The 23,640-nt window shown below is 40.1% G+C and overlaps 3 protein-coding genes across 7 annotated transcripts in view; all 3 read right to left on the bottom strand.

Annotated features, from left to right (window-relative positions):
- evlb (Enah/Vasp-like b) overlaps positions 1 to 1,409 on the bottom strand; it is a 48,744-nt gene extending 47,335 nt beyond the window's left edge. The window contains exon 1 of the mRNA XM_079643725.1: positions 739 to 1,409. Within this exon, the coding sequence (XP_079499851.1) occupies positions 739 to 743 (5 nt within the window). The 5' untranslated portion in view covers positions 744 to 1,409. The remainder of the gene's footprint in view (positions 1 to 738) is intronic.
- A 2,089-nt stretch (positions 1,410 to 3,498) lies between these two features.
- Positions 3,499 to 18,534, bottom strand: LOC307014238 (uncharacterized protein). 3 transcript variants are annotated; one of them, XM_079642091.1, is made up of 7 exons: positions 12,225 to 18,534; positions 8,222 to 8,410; positions 7,534 to 7,663; positions 5,604 to 5,720; positions 5,158 to 5,192; positions 4,964 to 4,990; positions 3,499 to 4,686 (listed from the first exon to the last, which is right to left on the bottom strand). In XM_079642091.1, exons 1-7 carry the CDS (start codon positions 12,379 to 12,381, stop codon positions 4,412 to 4,414), a joined length of 930 nt encoding a protein of 309 aa, XP_079498217.1. In that variant the 5' UTR covers positions 12,382 to 18,534; the 3' UTR covers positions 3,499 to 4,411. The 3 variants fall into 3 exon arrangements, with proteins under 3 accessions (XP_079498217.1, XP_079498215.1, XP_079498216.1); XM_079642089.1 differs by having other exon boundaries at positions 9,145 to 12,362; XM_079642090.1 differs by having other exon boundaries at positions 5,158 to 5,189; positions 9,145 to 12,362.
- Positions 18,535 to 18,683: 149 nt separating this feature from the next.
- The window catches only part of LOC307014237 (bromo adjacent homology domain-containing 1 protein), a 36,809-nt gene continuing 31,852 nt past the window's right edge, over positions 18,684 to 23,640 (bottom strand). For all 3 annotated transcript variants that reach the window (XM_079642086.1, XM_079642087.1, XM_079642088.1), the window contains exon 7: positions 18,684 to 23,569. In XM_079642086.1, the coding sequence (XP_079498212.1) occupies positions 23,380 to 23,569 (190 nt within the window). In that variant the 3' untranslated portion in view covers positions 18,684 to 23,379. The remainder of the gene's footprint in view (positions 23,570 to 23,640) is intronic.

Here is a 23,640-nt window from a genome sequence, read left to right as displayed (position 1 = left end):
CCGGGTAGCAGCAGGCTCGCAGCTGATTGGCTGCCAGGCTAAGTCTCACCAGTAACATTTCACCTGATAGGCTCTTACACTCAGCCAGTGAAACCAGTGCAGCTGTGTGTGGACGCTGTGATGAATACTCTCAACTGATTGGCTCTTAGCCTGGAAGGTGTGTGCGCGCGTGTGCGTCTCATCTGTGTGCGTCTCATCTGTGGGCGTGCATGTACATTGGTTTGCTTTACAGAGTCAAACCCATGAGTCAAACGCATGTGGGTGCCTTATAAATCCTCTCATCAAATATGTGTCGCAATTAATCATTAGGCTTATAGCAATTCTGCACGTGTAGTCTGGTTTCCATGACAACACCCCCTTTTTTTATGCAGACAACTTCCACGTGACACATCACACTGCGAGCTGGAGTCTGATATGTCAGATGTTATCGTCAAAGCCCTCTCGCTGTGATTGAAATGTGCTGATCTGAGAGCAGATCTTAAAGGTGCACATTGTGTCGGCCAACAGGTGACCTGCCAGTCAATAAAGAAGCGTGCTCCTGTGTGATGTCTGTCCTCCTTTGTGATGCGGTGATATGCAACATCACAGGCCTCTGAATGAAACTGCGCCAATGAAACGCACAATATGCCGGTTAATAGGCTGTGTATTATGTCGCTATCAGGCTATATCCCATAATAATGCGCAGTGAATCACAGCAGCCTGCGCCTTATCGTGCAGCAAAGAGCAACGCATGCTTACCTCATCCTCCCCTCCTGTCCGCTTCAATGAGATGGATAATGTATGATCAGTGTCCTTGAGTCGTAGTAAAAAGGGTCCAGCAGCAGCACCTCTGGGTGTTTGGATACAAACAGCGGCGGTGCCGGAGGAGCCTGCAGCCGGCGGGGTGTACAGATGTTGAGGTCTGGAAAAGGCGACAGGGTGTGGAGAATGCTACACGGATGCCCACAGTTTTTAGGTCTGTCTTTTAAAAAACGTCAATTATAAAAAAAATGTTCTCCTGTGTCTCGTTCGTCAGGCGGCTGGTGGTTCGGTGGAGGCCATCTCAGAGGGGAGCACGCCGTCCGCAGGTCGAGAAGCCGGGCGGAGTGGTTGACAGCGGCTTCTGAGGTGCCATCTTTTCCTCCCTGCAACCACTGGGAGGCTGGATGGAGAGGGAGAGGAGAGGGAAGGCGAGGGGGGAGGGAGAGGGAGCAGGCTGCTGTAATATTAAGTGGAGATGGTTTTGCTGCACGGTAGCGCCCTCCTCCTGGTCATGCAGCTACTGTGCAGGCAGCATGTATGAAAAACAAACGCACACCGGCCTCTTCAAGAAAATTAAAAATGTAAATAACTTTTTTGTTTCAAAAAAATTATAATACTCAAGCTGTTCTGAAACCATTTTTTTCCTAATGCTAAACCCCATCAATTATCTATAATGCAAGTTAAAATGACAGTATACATTATTGTGTGTCAACTAAAACTGTGTATGATTCTTTTGCATTAATTAATTAATTTTAATGTATTTTTTCTTTCTTTCTTTATACTGTACAGCTAACAGCAGAATTGTTCAGCATCATTATTATCAACAATGTTGTTTGTAGCATATTATTTCTTTAATAATTAATATTCCATATTTTTATTTTCCATTTTCATTTTATAATTGAATATTTTTGTAGTATTGTAAATATTTTATTTATATTGTGATTAAATTGTTCTAAAATGTCTTTATAATTTAACAACTTTATATTATGGGTTTACTGTAACATATCCAATTTCTCCTAGAATCAATAAATGATTTCTTATTTTTAAAAACAATCACCAGCTTCACAGGAGCATTTGTGACAGGTTTGGATTTAAAATTATTTAAGCTTTCAAGACCCTTGGAAACAGTTTTACATTATTGTGTGATATTTCATCACTCCCTGTTCCTGTGTGATATTCCCATTCTAACCCTCTTACTGAAGACTAAGTATATGCTGTAGCTGTACAGAATCATACAGTAATTCAGTCTGTTTAGTAAAAAGCTGACACAAGATAAAGCATGTGCACACAGGAGATTTTATATAATAGAATTCTTTTTTTTTTCTTATAGTTTTAAATTAAACAGCTGCTATGTATCCTGACACATCTTACACAAATCAAACCTGTGGTAGTTTTCCTTCTTACCAGGAGAGGTCCTCCTAATTTCCATGAACACAAGAACTACCTCTGTGGTTCATACAGTGGTAGGATCAGCTTATTGATCGTGAAAAAGTTCAGCCAGTGTTGTAAAGCAAAGTGTTATTAAATCAGGGTCTCCATTTTATTTGTGACACTTTAATACCCACATGATTTTATCTTTCTCTTTTTGGGTCTGTGGCCTTTATCTCCACAGGAGGGTCCCACGGATAGATATAACTCTTATAATACTTCCAAACAAGGCTGACACATTTTCTCTACTGTCAGAATTTAAATATCTAATCAGTCCAACTTGAAAATGTGCATTAGACAACCTTATTTCATCACAAAAGAGATGCAGAGAAAACATAAAATACAAGAGTCATTGTGATGCGTTTTAAAAAAAGATGGATAACCCCAAAATCAACACACATGTTTCTGTTAGTGCTATTTATGAATTCAAATTGATTTGGTGTGAGTTGCAGGGCATTTGGAGGTACTGGCCATTGAGATGTCTACCTTCTATTTAATATAATGAAACTTTGCCAAAACATTGACCACATGAAACTGCTCATAGGAAATTATTGTTGAGCTTTTTCGCTGCTTTTAGCACCACAAGCCACAACTGCCATCTAGTATGTTAGAGAGGAGTACACTCAACAACTCACACTTAAACCATCTAGATTCATATATATTTCCCTACAGATGCAAATAAAAATATGTATCTTTTATTTTTGGATGAATTGTCGCTTTAACATATTCCTGACTCAAGTTTTGTGATAGTGAATCCAAAGTCTAATGGAGTTTTTTCACAGTGGTAGTGGACATGTTGCACCAGGCTCTAGCATTTTCCAAAAGCCGTCATTTAGCTGTTTATCCAACTGAAAAAGGGTATGGCACATGATTTTCAACAATTTCCTCCCCATCAAATGTTCAGTTGACATTCATTCCCTGCAGTCACTTGGTAAAAAAACCTTTTCCCATCATCAGTAAATTCCCCAATACTCGATTAAGGCGACTGCACCTGTTGTTCTCCAAGGCACTGATTAGACTTTGGACAAAGATAGGAACCATTACATGTAAGTGCAGCAAATACTGTAAGAGGATCTCTGCTGGAACATACAGTACTCAGGTCAATTAGGCACCAGCCACTCACAACACTAACCCCGCCTTCACACACACACACACACACACACACACACACACACACACACACACACACACACACACACAAACACACACACACACACACACACACACACACACACACACACTTAGTGGCATAAGAAAAGGAAAAGTCCTCCCATTAGTGATCATTTTTGTATTGTTTGTCCTGAACTACAATGAAACATTTTTGACTGATTCTGGTACACTATATTTATTGCTTCAAGTGGAACATTGACTACAAAACAGCAACAAACATTACAGCACACAGGAATGAGAAAAACTCAGGGACACACACTCATTGACATAAAACACAACGCGCTCTAAGACGACTAAAGACACACAGCGTTGCAGTAACATTAACAGTACAAGCGTTCGGTAAAACATACGCAGGTACTGTATGTGTGAAAAGGATTAATGACTACTATGGTTTCGGAGGAGGCTAAAAAAAAGCACTAGAGCTGTCATGCTTTACTATCTTTGAAATATATAATCCTGCAATCAAACACTGCATTAACAAACGTGTTAGTGTAAATGTTCTGGAAAGCTGTAAGAACTGATGTTGCAGATACGTTAAAGCAGCACAGATTCAGAGGAAAATCCAGTCAGAAGTGAACTCATTTCAAAATTGTATTTCTTGTTCTTTCAACATTGGAAGAAAGTCTTTATCGCCGTTTATGTTCGAGTGGTTAAATGAGGCTTTTAATAACACCCGTTTCAAACGTTATCAGGCCATTAAATGGTTGTTAGCAGTCGTTTTTACAATCACTGATGCTTCAGAGGGAGTAATGTTATGAAACGTTTCCAATTTTGTTTGGTTTACGTGCAAAAACTACTTGGTAAGTTTAAAAGGTAAAGACCAGGGTATCAATCAAGTATGCCTTTCAGTTTGTTATTTGTTAACTCACACATTTCTTGTATTAGCATGGGTTATCATGTAAATAGATGTTGCTCTGAACCTACCAGTATGTGTAGCAGGCACCTTCAAACCTAACACTGTTAACAGCCACTTAATGCCCCAATTTAGAAACGGGTGTTTAACCATTTGATTTGGTTCAGTAAGCATGAAAGCAGGGATACATTCTGGCAAATCTTTCTCGGCCCTCCCGCCTCAGTAACAAATCTGGAAATACTGGCTGGGCGATTTGACGGGGCTCTTGTAGCTGGAAAAGTCGTGCTGTGCTGTGCTCTGGCTAATTGTGGTTTTCTGCAGGTTTAAGATGAAGGACGGGCTCGTCTTCTTGGCCCCGGACTTGCCGCCGCCCTTCGCCTGAGGGTTGTTAGGTGCAGCCGAGCCGCAGTTGGCAGGGACCGCGGAGGTAGATTTGGTGAATTCAGAAGATCCAGTCCTTCTTGTTAGGGGGCTCAGATAGATCTGCATAGTCACTAAGTGAAGTGGTGAAATGAGGCGAGGAAGGTGTGAGTGTGAAGACAAGGGGGGAAGTCGGTCAGTGGGGAAGGGTTCAAACAAAGGTCAGAGGTCAGGTAGTGCGGATATTTAAAGAAGAGGTAAGGTTAAAACGAAAAAGACAGAAATAAGGGTGCAAGGGGTTAGGGGAAGGCACATAAGTCATGGTGAGATGTGACAAAAAATGAAGAATAAAATAACAGTTCCACTTTTCCAGATAGTGTGAATAAATATATTTGTAGGGATGAATCATACCTTTGCAGTGTGTCACACGGCTTGTCCCTGCACAGAAACAGCACACACACAGATTCACTTACATGCAGCATTGCCATGTCAGCATTTTGCTTAATCACTTATGTTATCTCCTTTATTTAATAGAGGCTTGGAGAGCAGCGGATTCACTTTCTTGTAATGAGGCTGCCATACAAATAACAACAGTGCTCACTCACCTCCACTCACTGCTGCCGGCTCCTTGGACTTGCTGCTGTAATAATGAGAGAAAGAGGGAAAAGCGTAAAAAATATAGCAACACCTAAAGAGGGTTTGTAAATCTGGCAAATGTGAGGGATCAGTGTCAGGATGACTAGCAGTTACATATCTTCTCTACTGACTTTGAGAATGTCATGTCTGTGGTTTGGGTTGTTTTCACATAATACAGGATGTCATGGGTGTGAATAACCTCAATTTGATTCTGACTTCATCTGTCACAAATAATTAGGTGACCCCAAAATCACTGAAAGTGTAAATAATTCATGCCGTGATTTGCAAGAGTTGTAGATGAATTCGTTTCATGGATACATTTACAAAAATATTGTAAAACTGAACTTTTATTTGGCTATATAACTACTTACAACAAGACAAAAGAAAAGGCTATTGTGAATAACCCATTTCTTACCCTTCCTGAGGCTTCTTACTTGTAGCGGCTGTGGAGGCTGTGGAGGCTGTAGAGGTGGGGCGTTTGGTGGTCTTACCTGGACTGTCCTTCACACTACTGGCTGGGCTCCACACACCACTGGAAGGAAAATTAAAAAAGGTAGCTTTCATTTAAAAATGAGGTTTGAGAGTGCACTGCACTGTTGTTGTTTTTGGTGGCGCTTTTGTGTGCAGTTGCCATTTTTTGTAACAACACTCTTTAAGTACATTATTTCTTCAAACCTCAAAGAGATGGTTAAAGCAACAAAATATTTTACTTCTATAAAGTCACTGGCATTTTTTCCTACATTTTAACATTGAAATAAAGTAGTTTTAGTTAAAGGCTTCTAAATCACTTGATAACCCCTTGTGTAAAATGATTATCAAGACTTTAGTAAAGATAGTTTTACACACAGTACATTGTTTTTGTTCACACATTCGAGTGAAACATCACTGTAAAGTCAATTTCATATTTCTACAGGTGCAACATGTCAGATGAAATGACTAAATGCTTCACGCATACAATTTGCTGGAGCGCTAGCCAATAAAGGGGCTGGTGTTACGTAGTGATATCATTATGCTGCGGAACTAAACATACAGATTCCAATGGATGTGTTCCTACATGCATACAAACCTATATAACACACCAAAGGAAAGTGAAAAACATAAAAGGACCCTTCTGCCATACGAAACAAGATTTATAGAGAGAGAAAGAAGTAGCCATCAATATGAGAGAGAGAGAAATACATCAGAAGGGGAGATTAAATGAACTGGGGGCGAGAAAAGGCAATGATGCTGCATCTCGCTTAATTCTAATACCAAACCTGCAGCCTTAAGTGCATGGAAATGTACTTCTCTCCATGCACTTATATCAGCACACTCCAGATTTAGCAGCAGCACATTAGAGTCCCACGGAGAGAACCTATCACGCTCTCTGACTAACGCTATCTAATGGCAGTATCATTTGAAAGGTAATAGAGAGGAAGAGCAGAGGCCGGTCTGCCGCTTTATCGCCTTGAAATAAAGGTTGAGTCTTTGGAATGATTATCGAGCTTCCTTGTGCTGCGTTTCTTGGATAATGGAGGGTGTGCGGATTGCTTTTGAACATTAGATAATGAGAAGTGAAGCTTGAGTTATGAGACGGAAGCTTCATTGTTAGCCGCTTCATTAAAACTGTATTATGTTAATATAATGTGTGCATAGGCCTACAGTACTCTGTCTCCTGGTGAGTGCTGTCAGTGATGAGAAGATTCTTTAAAAGAAAATCATTCAACAGCTTTACCTTGTTTTGTTGTACTGCACAATTGCTGATAAAGAGTATGTTTCATTTGATTTATCTCAGGTAATAAATACAATGAAATATGAACCTGTTACAGTTTATTACATGTGTGAGTGGTGGAATGTATTGGACTTAAGCACAATTCTGAGGTACTTATACTTTAATTAAGTACTTTTTATTCAATGCTACTTAATATGTCTACTCTACTACATGTTGGAAGTATTTATTGTACTTGGTACTCCACTACATTTATTTGAAAGCTTTAGTTACTTTACAGATAAAGCTTATGAGTCAATACAAAGAAAAGAAAAGAAACATAAACATCCTGCAGGAACACAAATAAAATGTATATTACCATTACCTTTACTATCTGTGATATAGACACAATAATGCATCAATAATTACAATATAAGCATTTAATGACATTATTTTTGAATTGGGAAATGATGCTTAACAAGTAATTTTAGCTATTTAGTATATTTTAGTGCTAATGTTTTTGTACTCAAGCAACATTTGAAATGCAAGACTTCTACTTGTAACAGAAAAAAACAAAAGTATAAAATCCAAGCACATCCTCTGCATGTTCTTGATGTGGTTGTGGTTTTGTCCTGTCTGCAGACGGAGAAGCCGTTACCTGCGGGGGGGTGTGGGGCTGTAGTTCCTGGCTGTGGAGCTGGAGGGCAGCGCGGTGCTCTTCTTCAGGGAGGCAGCGCTGGAGGGCACCAGAGAGGGCCTGGACGGCAGAGCCAGAGACACTGGCCGGGCTACACACACACACACACACACACACACACACACACACACACACACACACACACACACACACACACACACACACACACACACACACACACACACACACACACACACACACACACACACACACACACACACACACACACACACACAATGTTATCAACCTAGCAGACAAATGCACCTTTCAGGGTTTGTTTTTTTACCAAGATTTGTCTTTTCCATCTTTTCCTACTGTTAGGAATTGACTATTCACGAAGCACTTAGTTACTGTTGCTATGCCTTCTAAGCCTTGTATTCTTGCAAAACTCAGGTTGTTTGTCATTTTGAAAGATTTGTCAACATGTGCGGTTATAGAGGGGGTCCAACAGGAGCCAATGCCCCTGTAACGCTGAGTTTTAACACCCCTCTGGCCCCCCTCAGAAAGAAGAGTATATGGTGATACCATTTGTGATTGTGTGGCAGCAAAGACTTTGCTTTATAACACAAAAAAACAAACCTTTTTTCAGCATTATAAAAGTATTTTTCTCAATGCATTGGCTCTAATCCCCACCCAGATCTCGTCTCACCTTTAGCACCTGATGTTCTCCTGCCACCAGCAGCAGCTGCTTGGTGCTCTTCAGAGATGTTGAGCCTCTTGAGAACATCTGCCAGGGCCATCTTCAACAGCTGGATTTCATCTTCCTGCATCTGCATCCTCTGCTCCAGATAGGTGAGCCGATCCACCACATCCAGGCCACTGGCTGAGCTGCGGTCATCTGAAGGATAAATACATAGCCAGGATTATCTTGTTGGTTTGTTATGCTTTTCCACGGCGTTACGTAACTGAGGACATGATTAACATCCATTAGAAAAACCAGCAGAAGAATCCGAAGCATCCATTTAACATTTGCCAGCCTCTTAACCATGTCTAAAAATGTTTAAAGGCACATTTTTCACAGAGCAAAAGAAAGAAACAGTCAGTGAACCTTTGTCAACTAACACACACACACAAAAGAGGGAGAGTACGATGCCAAGGAAGAAATTAATATGCAATTGATTCACTATTTGGTGACAGAAAATCTTGAGTATGAAAGAAAAAAACGTGTAGTTGCAACAGTTTAATAAGAGAAGGACTGGTAAAGAAAAGTAATTCCCCATTCAAAAACCTTAGCCAAAGAATTATTGATTAAATTCTACTATAAATGCTTTTTCAAGGATCAACTCCTTTGGCAACAAGATATAAACATAATCAGAGGAAGGAATAAGCTCTTTAACATCCCCTGTTCGTGCTTATGTAGCGAAAATCAAGCTAATGAGGTCACAGCACAGCTGGACAGCAGATCATAACACTGTCATCTCACAGCAGCATGTAAACAAAGGTATACAGCGCACATTTAAAAACACTGTCACCAACACACTATCATTTCCTTTTCAATCCGTTTTGGTATTTATACTTTTACTGTAGTCAATGATCAGTCCAACACAGTAACAATAGATCAGAGGTGAATACCGTGGGAGACACTGGACAGCGATGAGGAGGCAGTGGGCCTCTGGGGGGCAGCTGGGCCCTCTGCCATTACACCGGACGTCTTCCTCCTCTTCCTCTCCTCCCGCGAGCACAATCTCTCGCTCCTCTTTCCTTCTCTGGCTTTAGTCTGATAGCTTGGTTCTCCCTCCATCTGATTCACTGGCTGGTGTCCACTGAGATCTCACCCCCTTTGCTCCACTTATGTCACACACACTGTAACACTCACACACACTGTAACACAGCAGCCTCCTCTTGCAGCATCCAGGCAGTATTACATTGGTGGTCGCTTGATACCCTCTGGGACACACTGATGTGTATGACAGCGCTTTAAAGCCCTTTTGCTCAGGGTGTGTATTTATATAAAAGGTGGGGGTGGGGCTGATAATGCTTAAACTCAGCAGTCGTCCAATTCAACCTAAATTGTCTGTGCACATGCTTGTGTGTGTGTGTGTGTGTGTGTGTGTGTGTGTGTGTGTGTGTGTGTGTGTGTGTGGGTGTGCAGACTACAATGATAATCCTTCAGACTGAGCTTCTTTGACCCCGCCCCCACAGATAAACCCCATGTTGCTATGAGGGATGGAGACACGGAGAGGAAACAACAGAGATAAACCTGAAATGGGGCCTGGGCTGGCGTTGCGCTTCAGTAAATATTTCGTTCATCCTCGGAGTTACAGAGGTCACAGGGCAGGTCACTCTGAGTAATAAGGAGGATGAAGAGGAGGCCAAATGTAAAAAACAATGCTTTAGTGTCTTCAAGGATGAACTCCACGGCTCAAAACAAACAGAGGAATAAGGATCAGTTACACAATCTGTGGCTATGTGTTTATTTATTTTAAAAACTAAAATAAACCAATGATTTCCAACTAGCGTAGAAGAGCAGATGCTTCTGCAGTGACACGTACATACAGTACAAATACTGTTGAATATATTTCAGATTTTTATAGAGCAGTGATTATGTTTTGATTAAAAAAGGAAAATCTCATACATTGTCAGCATACTGTATAACACCCGAACACCATGTGTTATGAGAGGGCTTAAAAACTAGCTGACAAGCAATTCAAACTGTTTGCTACAGTTAGCAAGTTAAAGAACTGTATGTATTATAGAAATAAATGGATACATAGTAGAAGTATAGTTTATTAAAAGTAACAACTAGAGGGGTAAAATAGTTCATTAAAAGTAATTTACAATTTACAAAAGCAGTAGAAAAGGAGTTTCAAAAAGAGTTAGATACCCTATTGGGTAAGGGGAAGAAATTGTTAAGTAATACATAAATGACAGACATAGTTTGCTAAAAGCAATAGATAATTGGTAAAGAAAAGAGAAATGGTTGGATGGCTGATTTTAACATACAGTTTGGTTAAAATAAATAAAAGTACAGGGAAGTGGAAGTATATCTGATAAAAAAGGTGGATAACCTTTGAAATGTTTTCACTAGAAAGTTTAGTTTAGTGTTGATGAAGCCTCAAACCCTGATGTATAGTTTTTGTAAGATACGAGCATATCATACAATTTTTTTTATCTATGTTCTTGGTTAGATAGCCTGCATGAGTTTTCCCTCTTGAAACAGATAATCTGCTGTGAGTGCAGACTTTCATTAACTGTGTATTTATTGGAGCATGAAGCCCGCAGTAATCTGTTTCTCATGCAGCATTGTGACGTTGTGTAGGACTGCACGGTGGTTTCATGTTTCTCTTCTTCTCCTGGCTGTGATCATATCCTCGTGCCACCTCCACGCACCCCATATGGGATTGGGATTAGAATAGCACATAATCCCAGCGCTGTAAAAGGGAATTAGCAGCCCAAAGCTCAATCTCTGCACCAACTCAGCTATACAAAAAAAGAAACAGAAAGGCTCCCTGAAAGACGCTTTTCATGCAAATGTAAACACACAAACAAACCTGAAGTATGTCTCTGTGCCTCTGACTCACTCACACGCACATGCACACACAGCGCTAACAGTTTCAAAATGTACACGCCTATTATGAATCTTAGCAAAATGAAAATACATGAAGGCATAACTCCGGCGTAGTGAAGCAGCAGAGTGTTTTAATCTGAGCTCGCAGATGGTGTTTCTTGAATGAAGAACCAGCATCTGTCTGCTCATATCAGCACCTTGCATGCTGACACATACAGGCCACAAGCAATCCTTCATAATAGTCCACAGATACTAATGTCCCTCAGGGGAAGAGGCATTTCCCTATTTCTTTCAATCGCTGTACGCACATTCCAACACCTACAGTCTGACTGTTTGGCATGTGATGCATTGGGCAGGTATGCAAGTGTTTATCTTTACAGTTAACTGAAAATCTAAAGCAACAATGTCAAAGAAGATAGATTTTGAGGATCTATACAGAGTATGGAGTCTAATCTATTTGACTGCCCTGATAAAACAAATCGGTACCAATATAAATGATCTTCTATTTCCGCCTTAAAGTGCCTCAAACATGTTTTCTTCTGTCACCGGTTTTTCAGGGTTTTCATTCAGCCATATAAAAAAGAATGTTAGACCTTGTCAGAAGGCAGCATGTTGATCATAAAATCTCTAAATATCTTATACAAGATACTATTTGTATTCTGTTGAGGGTTTAAAAGTCCTGCGAAGTTGCAGCACAAGGCATAGAAACACTCTTTTGTTGTTATAGTTTGTCATTAATGAGTGTGTTTCAGTCCATGACAAATGCACAATGTCTGCATTCTTTCCAGGAATGTTGTGTTACTTACTTCTCACTTTTAGATTACTTCACACATTATTTTCATGTTATCAAGTATCAAATTGGAAAAGCTAATTTATTCAAAGTCACATATGTATGCATACATGTTGTGGTAAACACAGAGAGTGTAAACATGTCTTCTTGTTGATTATATGCATTCATACGTAATATTAAAAAGGGAAATCATGTTTAGTCATTGCTCTTTGTATTATCCACCAGTACGTTTTGGTTTTATAAGATAAACATCTCTATGAATTGTCCATTTAAAAAAAGAAATCAGTTGTTTGACCACCAAAAAGATGCATTTACCTCTATTGCATTGGCGTTCAAACAAGCTCCACTCTGTACCTGTCATGAAGTCAGTGTCCGGTGCCAGCAGGGAGTCGCTGTGGTAGCTCTCCTTCAGCGAAGGTCTCCTCTGCGGGCTGTGGACCGTCTCCTCCATCCCCAAGCCGTGGTCCAGCTCCTCCATGTGTGAGTCCCCCTCCTCTACGCCCTCTGCCATGTTGACGAGTGCTCCTGCAGCGCTCCTACTAAAGCTATACGCTTCACTGACGGGCTAATTCACCTACCCCTAAATCCACCAGTGGCCACAACCTCTAGCTTTCCCTCCCTCCCTCTCCCCCCACTGTCCTGTAAGGAGGGTGTGCAGGGTGATGTCACTCAGAGAGGACAGATTAGGGACCTGGTAAGCCATCTGAAGCTCTGGGGAGAACAACACTATGAGCCCGGTGAATGTGTGTGTGGTAGAGACGCTTCATTATGGGAAACATCTTCTAAATATAAGTGAAAAGGGTATAAAAAAAACTAGTTCAGTTCAATAGAACTTTTTTTTGTGTTACATTTTTCCTGAAATGCTTTTTTTTCATATTTAAATTAGTCACATCTTGCTAAATATGATTATAATTTGCATATTTTCTGGAAATCTTAAGGAAAAGATATGTATTGTACAATCACATACACTTTTTGTTTTACAATACAGATGAATAGGGTGACAAATGTAACTAATGAAATCCCCAGAAGATTACTAAAGTATACTTTTTTGTATAAGATGATTTTTAACATTTGATGTTTACATATGCAAATGAGACATTATGTGCACACTTTTTGTTATTTAGGACAAATCTACAGGAGCAAATTCAAACAAATATATTACATTTAAGGGATGTGTTCCTTGTTTTCTGAAAGAAGACATGTTTGGGAAAATAAAATTCACCATGAATTAACAATGTTTTGTCTGTCGTGTGTCTCGCCTTAAAGGCCCAAAAATAACTTCCTGAAAGATAAGCACCATAACTTCTCTCTGCTGACATACTGCTACTGCTTCGAGGAGGAAACAATGTGTAGCTATAACTGAACTGTGTGATGAATATACACATGTAAAAAAAAGACACAGCAGGGGGAGATCACACAATTTGCTGTTGCATGCAAAGTTGCAGACAAGCACACAACTGCTCTCCCAGAAAGAGCTTACATCAGGCTGCCATCCGGTGTGGCCGGCCCTGGTGCACTGTTAGGATGATGAGATTCTGAGATTAGGGAGCAGAACTTGATTAATTACAGTCATCAAGAGGACAATAAGCCGGATGTGGTAATTAGACCAACAGAGAAAGACAACAGGAGCAGAAGAAAAGCCTGTTTGACGATAGTCGGGGTTACCCCCGGTGTAAGCTGACATGTTGTCTATTTTGCATTCGCTGGATTCTTTCTCCAGCAGCTGCTTCTCTTTGCTGATGTGTCAAAAGATTCTGGCCACATAGCGGAAGCTTCCATAGCCCTGAATAATAAAAAATGTTTTGCTCTACATTTCTCTTTCTGATCACAACATCCTACATTCTAATGAAAGCATTGTACAGCATTGAGCAAATAGGACTTGCTGTTTGTTATTAAAGCAACTCCAGAAACTTCATTTGGTGTTGATTCTGGCGGCCCCTGTGGACAAAACTCATGTTTTCATAGAAGAAAGGCTGCATTTCTCATGAGCACCACCGCCTAGTGTCTGGAGATCTTGACACAGTTATGGTTTCATTTCTGTAAAAAGTGAAAGAGGAACGCAATTTATTTTTAAAAGAAATGAATAAACCTTTGACTAAAGAACTAATAAATTAATAGTTTTATGTCTCATAAAGTATTTCATGATTCAAAGAATTTAGTATAGAAAGAAGACGACCAATTCAGGATCTGGTGGATTTTTGGTTCTCACGTCAATTTTCTCTCTTTTTAGTCTTGGTTAATCCTGGCCTAGTATTAATTATAACCACACAATCTAACATCAAAATCAAACATCTATTCCCCGCTGTTGTTTATTTTCTAAGAGAATAACAAACACATGGTGTTTGATCCTACCACAATTAATGATCATCATTTTGCAGTCCAATTTGTGAAGAAAACAAGACACAATAATAAACATTGGTTGTACAAACAACAAGAGAGAACTATAATAGAAATAATAAATTAGGATGTGGCATAACCCACATTTAAAGGATACCGCAATCATTTAAATAAGGCTCAGTGATACAATTCAAAACAGATCTGTGCTTTTTGCTCATTATTGTGATTAATATCAATCAATCAATCAATGTTTATTTATATAGCCCAATATCACAAGTGTTACATTTGTCTCAGTGGACTTCACAGTTTGTATAGAATATCAGTATGACAATACGACACCCTCTGTCCTTAGACCCTCACATCGTACAAGGAAAAACTTCCAGAGAAAACCCACAGTTTAAAGGGAAAAATGGGAGAAACCTCAGGGAGAGCAACAGAGGAGGGATCCCTCTCCCAGGACGGACAGACGTGCAATAGATGCCGTGTGTAAATTGAAAAGATAATACATTTGCAACATAGGTAGTCCAAATGTTTGGAAATGCATGTGTGTATAATAGGAAGATGAATCCACGAGGATATCCATCCAGGACTTATGATCCAGGACCACAGCCACGACTCAAGATCCAGGACTCGCGATCCATGACACAGGACCGCAGGATCATCCATGACTCCGGATCCCGGCGTATATAGACACCAAAAAGAAAGACATTTGGGGAAGCTGGGTTAATCGGAACATGAGAGTACACAGGTATAGACAGAGAGAAGGAAGAATTAAGATGTCCCCCGACAAACTAAGCCTATATCAGCAAAACTAGGGGCTGAATCTAATCAGCCCTAACTATAAGCTTTATCAAAAAGGAAGGTCTTAAGCTCACACTTAAAAACGGATAGGGTGTCTGCCGCCCGAACACAAACTGGAAGCTGATTCCACAAAAGTGGAGCTTGAGAAGAAAAGGCTCTGGCTCCCATTGTACTTTTAGAGACTCTAGGAACAACCAACAACCCTGCATTCTTGGAACGCAATGCCCTAGTAGGACAGTAGGGTATAATGAGTTCTTTAAGGTAAGATGGCGCCTGCCCATTAAGGGCTTTGTAGGCGAGAAGAAGAATTTTAAATTCTATCCTGTGTTCTATAGGGAGCCAGTGTAAGGCAACCAGAACAGGAGTAATGTGGTCCCTTTTCCTAACTCTGGTTAGTACACGAGCTGCAGCATTTTGAATCAACTGAAGCGACTTGACTGACTTCTTGGTACACCCTGATAATAAGGAGTTACAACAATCCAGCCTTGAAGTAACAAATGCATGGACTAGTTTCTCTGCATCGTTTTGAGGCAAGATATGCCTGATTTTTGCAATGTTACGTAGATGGAAGTAGGCGGTCCTTGAAATTGATTTTATGTGGGTGTTAAGGGATAAATCCTGATCAAATATAACACCAAGATTCCTTACAGTCTCACTGGAGGCCAAATTAATGCCATCCATAGTTAGTATATCTTTAGATAATTTGTTTCGTAGATTCTTCGGGCCAAGTACAATAACTTCAGTTTTGGTCGTGTTTAACATAAAAAAATTTAAGGTCATCCACGTTTTTAAGTCCTTGAGGCAGTCTTGAATTTTATTTAAATGATTAATATCATCAGGCTTGATTGATAAATATAGTTGAGTATCATCCGCATAACAATGAAAGTTTACAGAATGATTCCTTATAATATTGCCTAACGGAAGCATATATAGTGTGAACAAAATAGGTCCAAGCACTGAGCCCTGTGGCATTCCATGGCTAACTTTGGTTTGCATGGAAGATTCATCGTTGACACGTACAAACTGAGAGCGTTCAGATAGATAGGACCTAAACCAGCCTAAAGCAGTTCCCTGTATGCCGACTAAGTGCTCTAGTCTTTTTAATAGGATATCATGGTCGATAGTATCAAATGCAGCACTAAGATCGAGCAAGACAAGAATAGAGACAAGTCCCTTGTCTGAGGCTATTAGAATGTCATTTGTGACTTTAACCAGAGCTGTCTCTGTGCTATGTTGTGTTCTAAAGCCAGACTGAAAATCTTCAAATAAATCATAGTTTTTTAAGTAATCACACAGCTGCTTTGCGACTGCTTTCTCAAGAATTTTTGAGAGGAACGGAAGATTAGAAATAGGTCTATAGTTGGCTAAAACCTCTGGATCGAGGTTGTGCTTTTTAAGAAGCGGTTTTATCACTGCTACTTTGAATGATTGTGGAACATAGCCTGATAATAAAGACATATTCATAATATTTAATAAAGAAGTGCTAATTAATGGAAAAACTTATTTTAACAGCTTAGTTGGAATCGGGTCTAAGATACACGTTGATGGTTTAGAAGAGAGAATCATTGAATTTAATTGTTCAAGGTTTATGGCTGAAAAGCATTCTAGTTTACTATCTAGTGTAATATTAGAACTTACGTTTCCAGGAGCTGTTGATAATACTATACTGGTCAAAGGCAAGAGGTCATTGATTTTGTTTCTAAGAGTAACAATTTTATCGTTAAAAAAGCACATAAAATCATTACTACTGAGTGCTATGGGAATAGAAGGCTCAGTCGAGCTGTGGCTCTCTGTCAGCCTGGCTACAGTGCTGAAAAGAAATCTTGCATCATTCTTATTCTCATCTATTAATGAAGAGTAGTAGGCTGCTCTCGCTTTACGCAGTGCTTTCTTATATTCATTGAGAGTAATATGCCAAATTAAACCAGATTCTTCAAGTTTAGTGGAACGCCATATCCTTTCAAGTTGTCTCGACTTTTGCTTTATTTTGCGGGTTTCGGCATTATGCCATGGAGCTAATCTATGTTGTTTTATTTTCTTCTTTTTCAAAGGAACAACAGAGTCTAATTTTATTCGCAGCGCATCTGTAGCACTATCAACAACATGATCAATTTGAGGTGGTGTACATTTTGTATAAGTTTTCTCCCTTACATGCAGACATGCTATCGAGTTAAGTATTGGTGGAATCTCTTCCTTAAATTTGGCTATAGCACTAACAGGTTTCTGCTGCAGGAGCTTTTGACTAATGCTTGTAGTCTAATAACAGTACTTCAAAAGTTACTAAGAAATGGTCGGATAAAGCAGGATTATGCGGTTCGACTAATAGTTGCTCAATTTCAATACCATAAGTCAGAACAAGGTCAAGAGTGTGATTATAGCAGTGGGTGGGTTTATTTACATTCTGACAGAAACCAACAGAATCTAATATAGAGTTAAATGCAACAGTAAGGCTATTTTTATCTTCGTCAACATGAATATTAAAGTCACCTACGATAATTACTTTATCTGTTTTAAGTACCGAAGTTGATAAAAACTCGAGAATTCTGATAAGAATTCTGAATAAGGACCTGATGCACGGTACACTGTAACAAATAAGATTGGCTGCAACGTTTTCCAGGTCGGATGCGTAAGACTAAAAACGAGGCTTTCAAAGGAGGTATAATTTAATTTTTGTTTAGTATTGATAAGTAAACTTGAGTCAAAGATTAATATACTTGCATTCATTTTTAATACTTACATGCCAGTGTGTCTACATTATATCTAGTTCTCATTCTTATTACTTTGCAATTCAGAATTTAATCCCACCAGCCTTATAAAATGTTTTAACCAGAGGCAGATTGTTTATATTCAAAGAATAGGTCCTAATTCGAATGAAGATAAAGTTCTTACCTGCATATATTTGTTATACTTACCTTGAGTGAGACTCTATAACACTGCAATTTCCCATTAGGATTTAAACAGAACTCTATCATTTATCAAACCAGTCTCCTTTCCTGCTATCTACCCACCTTAATATCCAAAGTAAAATAAAAAAATAAGGAATTGGAAGATGACAAGATAAGTATGTAGTCTTCATGAAAAAATGACAATATGGGAAGAAAAACTGACTCACTGACAACACAATACATTTACCGTGCTGCCTCATATACACCACCAAGTCTACAGGCTTTGGAGGTCAAAGTGTGTAGCTGGTTGTATTATGAGACACAAATCTTCTGCTGTGGCTTCTTCAACAGACACTAAGAGGGGTGTGTGTGTGTGTGTGTGTGTGTGTGTGTGTGTGTGTGGCCTGAACGGGTTTAAAGGCCAAACACAGATAATGACAGTGCTGACAGAGGACATTTGGAGAGATGGTAACACAGGAGAGGGACAGGAAGAGGTTGAAACCTGTCTCCTGCTGTATTCAAATTAACAGATGACCATGTCCTGTATGCCATGTGGTGCCTAAATGAAAAGGTCAAAGAGGGTTTGACCCTGAACCGTGCATGCTGTCTCACTACTGACCTCCTGTGGGGATTACTCAGCATCACAGCTGCTCTTTGGAAGAACTTTACAGACTTCCTATTGATCACATTCAGTCAGAGCAGCTTCCATTTATGACACATAACAAAGAAATACACAAGTCAGTGAGTCAAATTACATTTAAATGTAGTAAATAAAGATCCACACGCAGAATTTTCACAAAGGACTTAAAATTTATAAATATTCTTTCAACATTAAATCAGTAGGGATGTTATATAATTCTTCCAAAAAATCCAAGAGATCTTCAGAGAGCATGACAAAGTGACAATAATCTGATACACACATTGCTTCTCTACTCAAAAAATATCTAGACTTTTTACTGCGTATATCCCCCGTTTCTTCCAAATATATCAAAATATATGTTGACAATAAGCATCAATACAGACCACACAGAAAGCAGAATCTCATCGGTCGGTCGGGTGCTTTTGTTTTTTTGAGTGAACACACTTCCTGTGTGGCATCACTAAAGGTCACTCAGTGTTTGACCCCTGCCACTATGTACACCCTACATGCACAGAAACCCCTCCTTAGTGCTGGCCCTGCCTTGTTGCCATGGCTGTGTCCATGCAAAGCTGCTAGAAAAGTCACATAAATAATAACATACAATCTAGTCCATGCTTTCTGCAGGGTTGGCCAACACTCGGGAGGATGACTCATGGCGACTTCCTTTTAATGAGCGTTCTTCATCTCCTTTTCTCCTGCATCACTCTTAGTAGCAAAAAGACAAGGATGCATTTACAGAAAACGAGGGAGGAAGCTGCTTTGAGAGGTGGCCATTCTGCACACACAGGGTTCCTGCCCTCTAGGGGACAAACACAGTCAATGCACATCTGGGAGAAAGGCAACGGTGGCCAGCTGATTTGGATGCTGGGAGAAGCTGTTCAGCAAATCATCAAATTCACCTACTCATTTATTATATTTAGAGTCCTTCACTTCTTGTAAGACTTGAGTAAGGGACTGTGTGAAAATCATAAGAGTGCGGAGGAGAGAACAAATCTGCATTTTATTTTATAAAAAAAGCAACGTCCTCCAAATAACTATTGTTGTATTTTTTAACGCCACTTTGAAAATGAAAATGTTTAAAGTCACCCATTAGAATCCTACAAATGATACATTTTTTGCAGAGATCAAAACAGGAAAACACAACCAGTCTATACACTTTTTCAATCTAAAGTTACATCAAAAATAGAATTCTTGGGTGAGATCACCATCCCCTGCTCTCCTAACAGATATTGAGTCCCGCCCCTTAAGAACACTTATAAATACATAACCCGGTACAAGTAATTTTCATACAGTCCCTAATTCCAGACAGTTAATGAAAACTCTCTACAATATTGTGCTAAATTTAGAGAAGGGAAACTGGTCTAGGTGTCAATCAGCACCCGAGGGATCTTCTACCTGGAGCCCAGAGGACATACCGTCCTGTCTCAGTTGCACTGGCTCCGTCTCTCCCCTAATAGGACCAATCAATAAAGGCTCAGGTGACCATGGTGCCACGGCATTCTCCCAAACGTCACTTAAGGTCAGTCAGGTTAGACAGGAGAGCTAGAAGTTGCCTCTTATCAAGAGATACAGGGTCAGATTTGACTTTTTAAGGATGAAAGGGGAATCAAATCTGTGACTCCACTTCAGCCAGCGTGTGCTTTGGTCTGGTCTCCACCCACTGACGACTAAATGATAACACAACATTTACATCTCTTTCAACAACCGTCACTCAACCACTTAATTTCTAAACTCATAAGTTACAAATAAACAGAACTAATTTCTATCCTGGAGCGCAAAGAAACAGGATATAGTTAATCAATTAGACACAGTATTTCCAAATAAGTTAAATTGAAATCTTAATATATTGTATTGTTAACTCCATTTAAATATCTCTTACTTTAAATATATTTATTACAGATCTTGCAAAAAAATACTACACTGTGCATTGGCTGTTTGCTCGTTTAAAGAGTGCCCGGTGCTTCCTGGATTCAGATATGTACACTTCAGTAGAAATCGCCTGGAAGGGAGTTCCTCACTGCGTTCTATCGACAACCTTGGGTCATGTGACTTCATTCTCCTCTTCCATTTGGTCAAATCTCAATTAACGCTGTGATGACTTCAATTTGAACTGAATCAAAAATAATGCATATTCTTATCTTGTTTTTTTAAGCTCATTTTCTAAAAATAGTACATCTAAAAATATATTGCATATGCCATCTTAGGAAAATCGACATAATAAAATAGTTTTAACAAGGAAAAATTGTAAAGTAGGAGAATATATATCACCTTTTTGAAGAATCTGAGCGTTAATAGAACTAAAAAAAGACCCAATCATGGGGATTTTTGTTGTGGTAAGAGGACTCGGTCTACTCGAATAGAGAAAAGATGGCTTTAGAGTGTTAGAAAGTTTTTTACGGCTTATCCAATGTTGCAGAGCGGGGTGTTTGCAGTGTAGGCAAGCAATCGGGTACTCTCTATGTCTATAAGGTACACACACTCCGACGCCACTCGCTTTCTGAGTGACAGTAAAACACTTGCAGGTTAAAAGGCAATGAATGAGTGTGGTGTGAAATTCTCCACGACTCAATTAAGTATCGAAACACCCTCCCACGCATTCCCACCCCCCTTCAATCCAAATACACGTCTACTGCTGCTACGTTTGTCCACACAACGCGTCAGGCCTCCATCCAGATGCCTTTTTCAAATCTAAATCACATTAACAGTGTGAATACATACATATATATACCCTATATTTATATAAGTATGTCAGAGCTGATTGAAAAATCTAATGGAATGACTCTAGTAATATATATATATACTCATATATATACCGTTTATCTTCCATGGGATTCAACAGGTTGTGCAACATGCTGACACGTTGGCCGATTCCTCTACGGGTGAAATAATAGAAATATACAGTTTGCACTGACAAAAAGAAGCCATGACATCTTTACTGTTTCCTTCTCTACCAAACACACACACACACACGCACACACACACATAAATAATACACTGTAGGTCCCCCTGCGGATATATTAGTAGCTGGAACAAAAAAAAAGAAGAAGTTTGTTGTAATTAAGGAATGGATTAGTGCAATATAATAAAGGGAAGTGCTGACGAGGAGGAGAAGCGCAAGGGAGGGAGACGGGGACTCTGGCTTGTGTGACATCCTTTGGTTTATCTTCGGGGGGAGGAGGAAGAAAAATAATTGGTGTGGATGTAGAATTAGAGCATGTAGAAAAGACGTTTCCCAGATGTTTCAGGGAGCAACACGGGCAACCAGCAGAGGCAGGAGAAGTGTTTCTAACCAGTTAAGAGATTCAAAAATTAGTCAGTTAATTGTCTAGCCGATTGACTGGAAATTAATCTGCAACTATTCTGATAATTTGAGTCATTTCAGAAATGCCAAATATGGCCTGATTCTATTCAGTTAGTTTGATGTTTTTTATGTGTTACATCTTTGGGTGTAGAAGTCAACTCTGGCTGTTGGAAATGATTTCCTTTCACTATTTTGAGACATTTAATTGACAAAAGGGTTAATTCCTAATAATAATAAAAAATCATTGGCTGCAGCCCTAAAACGATGCATTTTGTCTACTGATAGCGGTCAATCAGAGAATCTTTTTGTTGGAATAAAAGTATATTTGTTCTTCCTTCTGTAGTTGTATGTGGGGACTAGCAGCATAAAGCTATATCTGCAAGTCATAAGGCAAGTCACAGAGAAAAGCCACGGTGGAAAAATACAAGAAAAAACGATGAAGACGTCTCTATAAGCCTTTGCAGGACTCAGGAGCGTCCCGGTTCCTCAGTTAAGGTACAGTAACTCTTTCTATTGGGCAGTTAGTAGAACCTCTCTAGAACAAGGCTTCTTTAAAGGAGGACCATGGCTGAGATTCAAACATTTGTTTTAACTAATAAAATCAGTTTAGAGCCGTTTTGAGTGTCCTGACCAAAGCCTTGTTCTAGAGTTGAGTTTGGTAAGGAATAATCTCACAACCCCCTTAGGTACAGTATTCTAGTTTATGCAGGGCCTCGCTGGAGATGAAAATGTATCTGTGGCACACTGAAAGAGAGGATGGGCAGAGAGAGAGAGAGAGAAAGAGAGAGAGAGAGCTCCGCTTCCTCTAAAGCTGCTTGTTTGGTTTGATTGCCTGAAAGCCTCCTAAAAAAAAAACATCACACACCCACATTTATCCATTTATCCACACTGACAAACACTCGGTCTCCCACTCTCTCTTTCACACACTAAGAAAAACACAACTCAAATCGGGGAGAAATAAGACGACACTCTCCATTAGCTGCTCCTTCACCCCGGCTGGTTGAACACCGTTAACATTGAGCTGACAACGCAGGCTTGTGTTCTCCCGGAAGCACCTTAGCGCCGGACCATTCCTGAGCCGTTGGCTTACACATGGAACAAACATGATTGTGGTGCTAAGATGCTTTGGGGGGAAACGCGGCCCTGACAGGAGCCCAGTTCAGCCTGGTGTTCTGCATTCCTGGCAGGCGAGGAGAGGGACGCACGCGAGCCTCCGTGTATCCCAGAGTGCTGTGGTAGCTGATGAATGAATATTCCTCGCTCTTTAGAAACCAGGAAGTGACGGTGCTCTGACAGAGACGGATTCTATCGCATTGTAACCCCCCTGTAGTCAACTAAAGGGATCTGTGCTTCATAATGTGTCAAACACGTTTTGCTTCTTCCCTCAAAAAACCCACCCTATCATCGCCCTTCCCTGTGGTCGTGAGCATCCCTAGCAGAAAAGACAGGGGTTTTCAGTCCTTCATCTACTGATCCCCCGACCACTGCCTCTGTGCAGGAGGGGGGAGCTATGCTATGATTAATTTAAGCACCCCGTCTAACCCTCTACTGCAGGTTCTTCAGGATGCGTCCAAATCGGTAGTCGTACACGTGCCGGCAGAGATACACCAGCTCGGGGTCGACGTCTGTGGGCAAACAGCGGTGGGAGGGGGGGGCAAAGTCGGCGCGGCAGGGCACCACGCTGGCACTGCCAGGTGGGGCGCCTTCGGCACGCCGCTTCACCAAGGCACAAAATCTGAAAATAAATCACCAAAGGTCATATTAAATCAAACACAAATCAAATGTATCATCGCGCTGCCGTAGCTT

This window comes from Notothenia rossii, assembly GCF_949606895.1.
Source record: "Notothenia rossii genome assembly, chromosome: 8".
Classification (NCBI taxonomy): domain Eukaryota; kingdom Metazoa; phylum Chordata; class Actinopteri; order Perciformes; family Nototheniidae; genus Notothenia; species Notothenia rossii.
The sequence above is the reverse complement of the archived record's forward strand: the minus strand, read 5'-3'. Positions and strand labels throughout refer to the sequence as shown.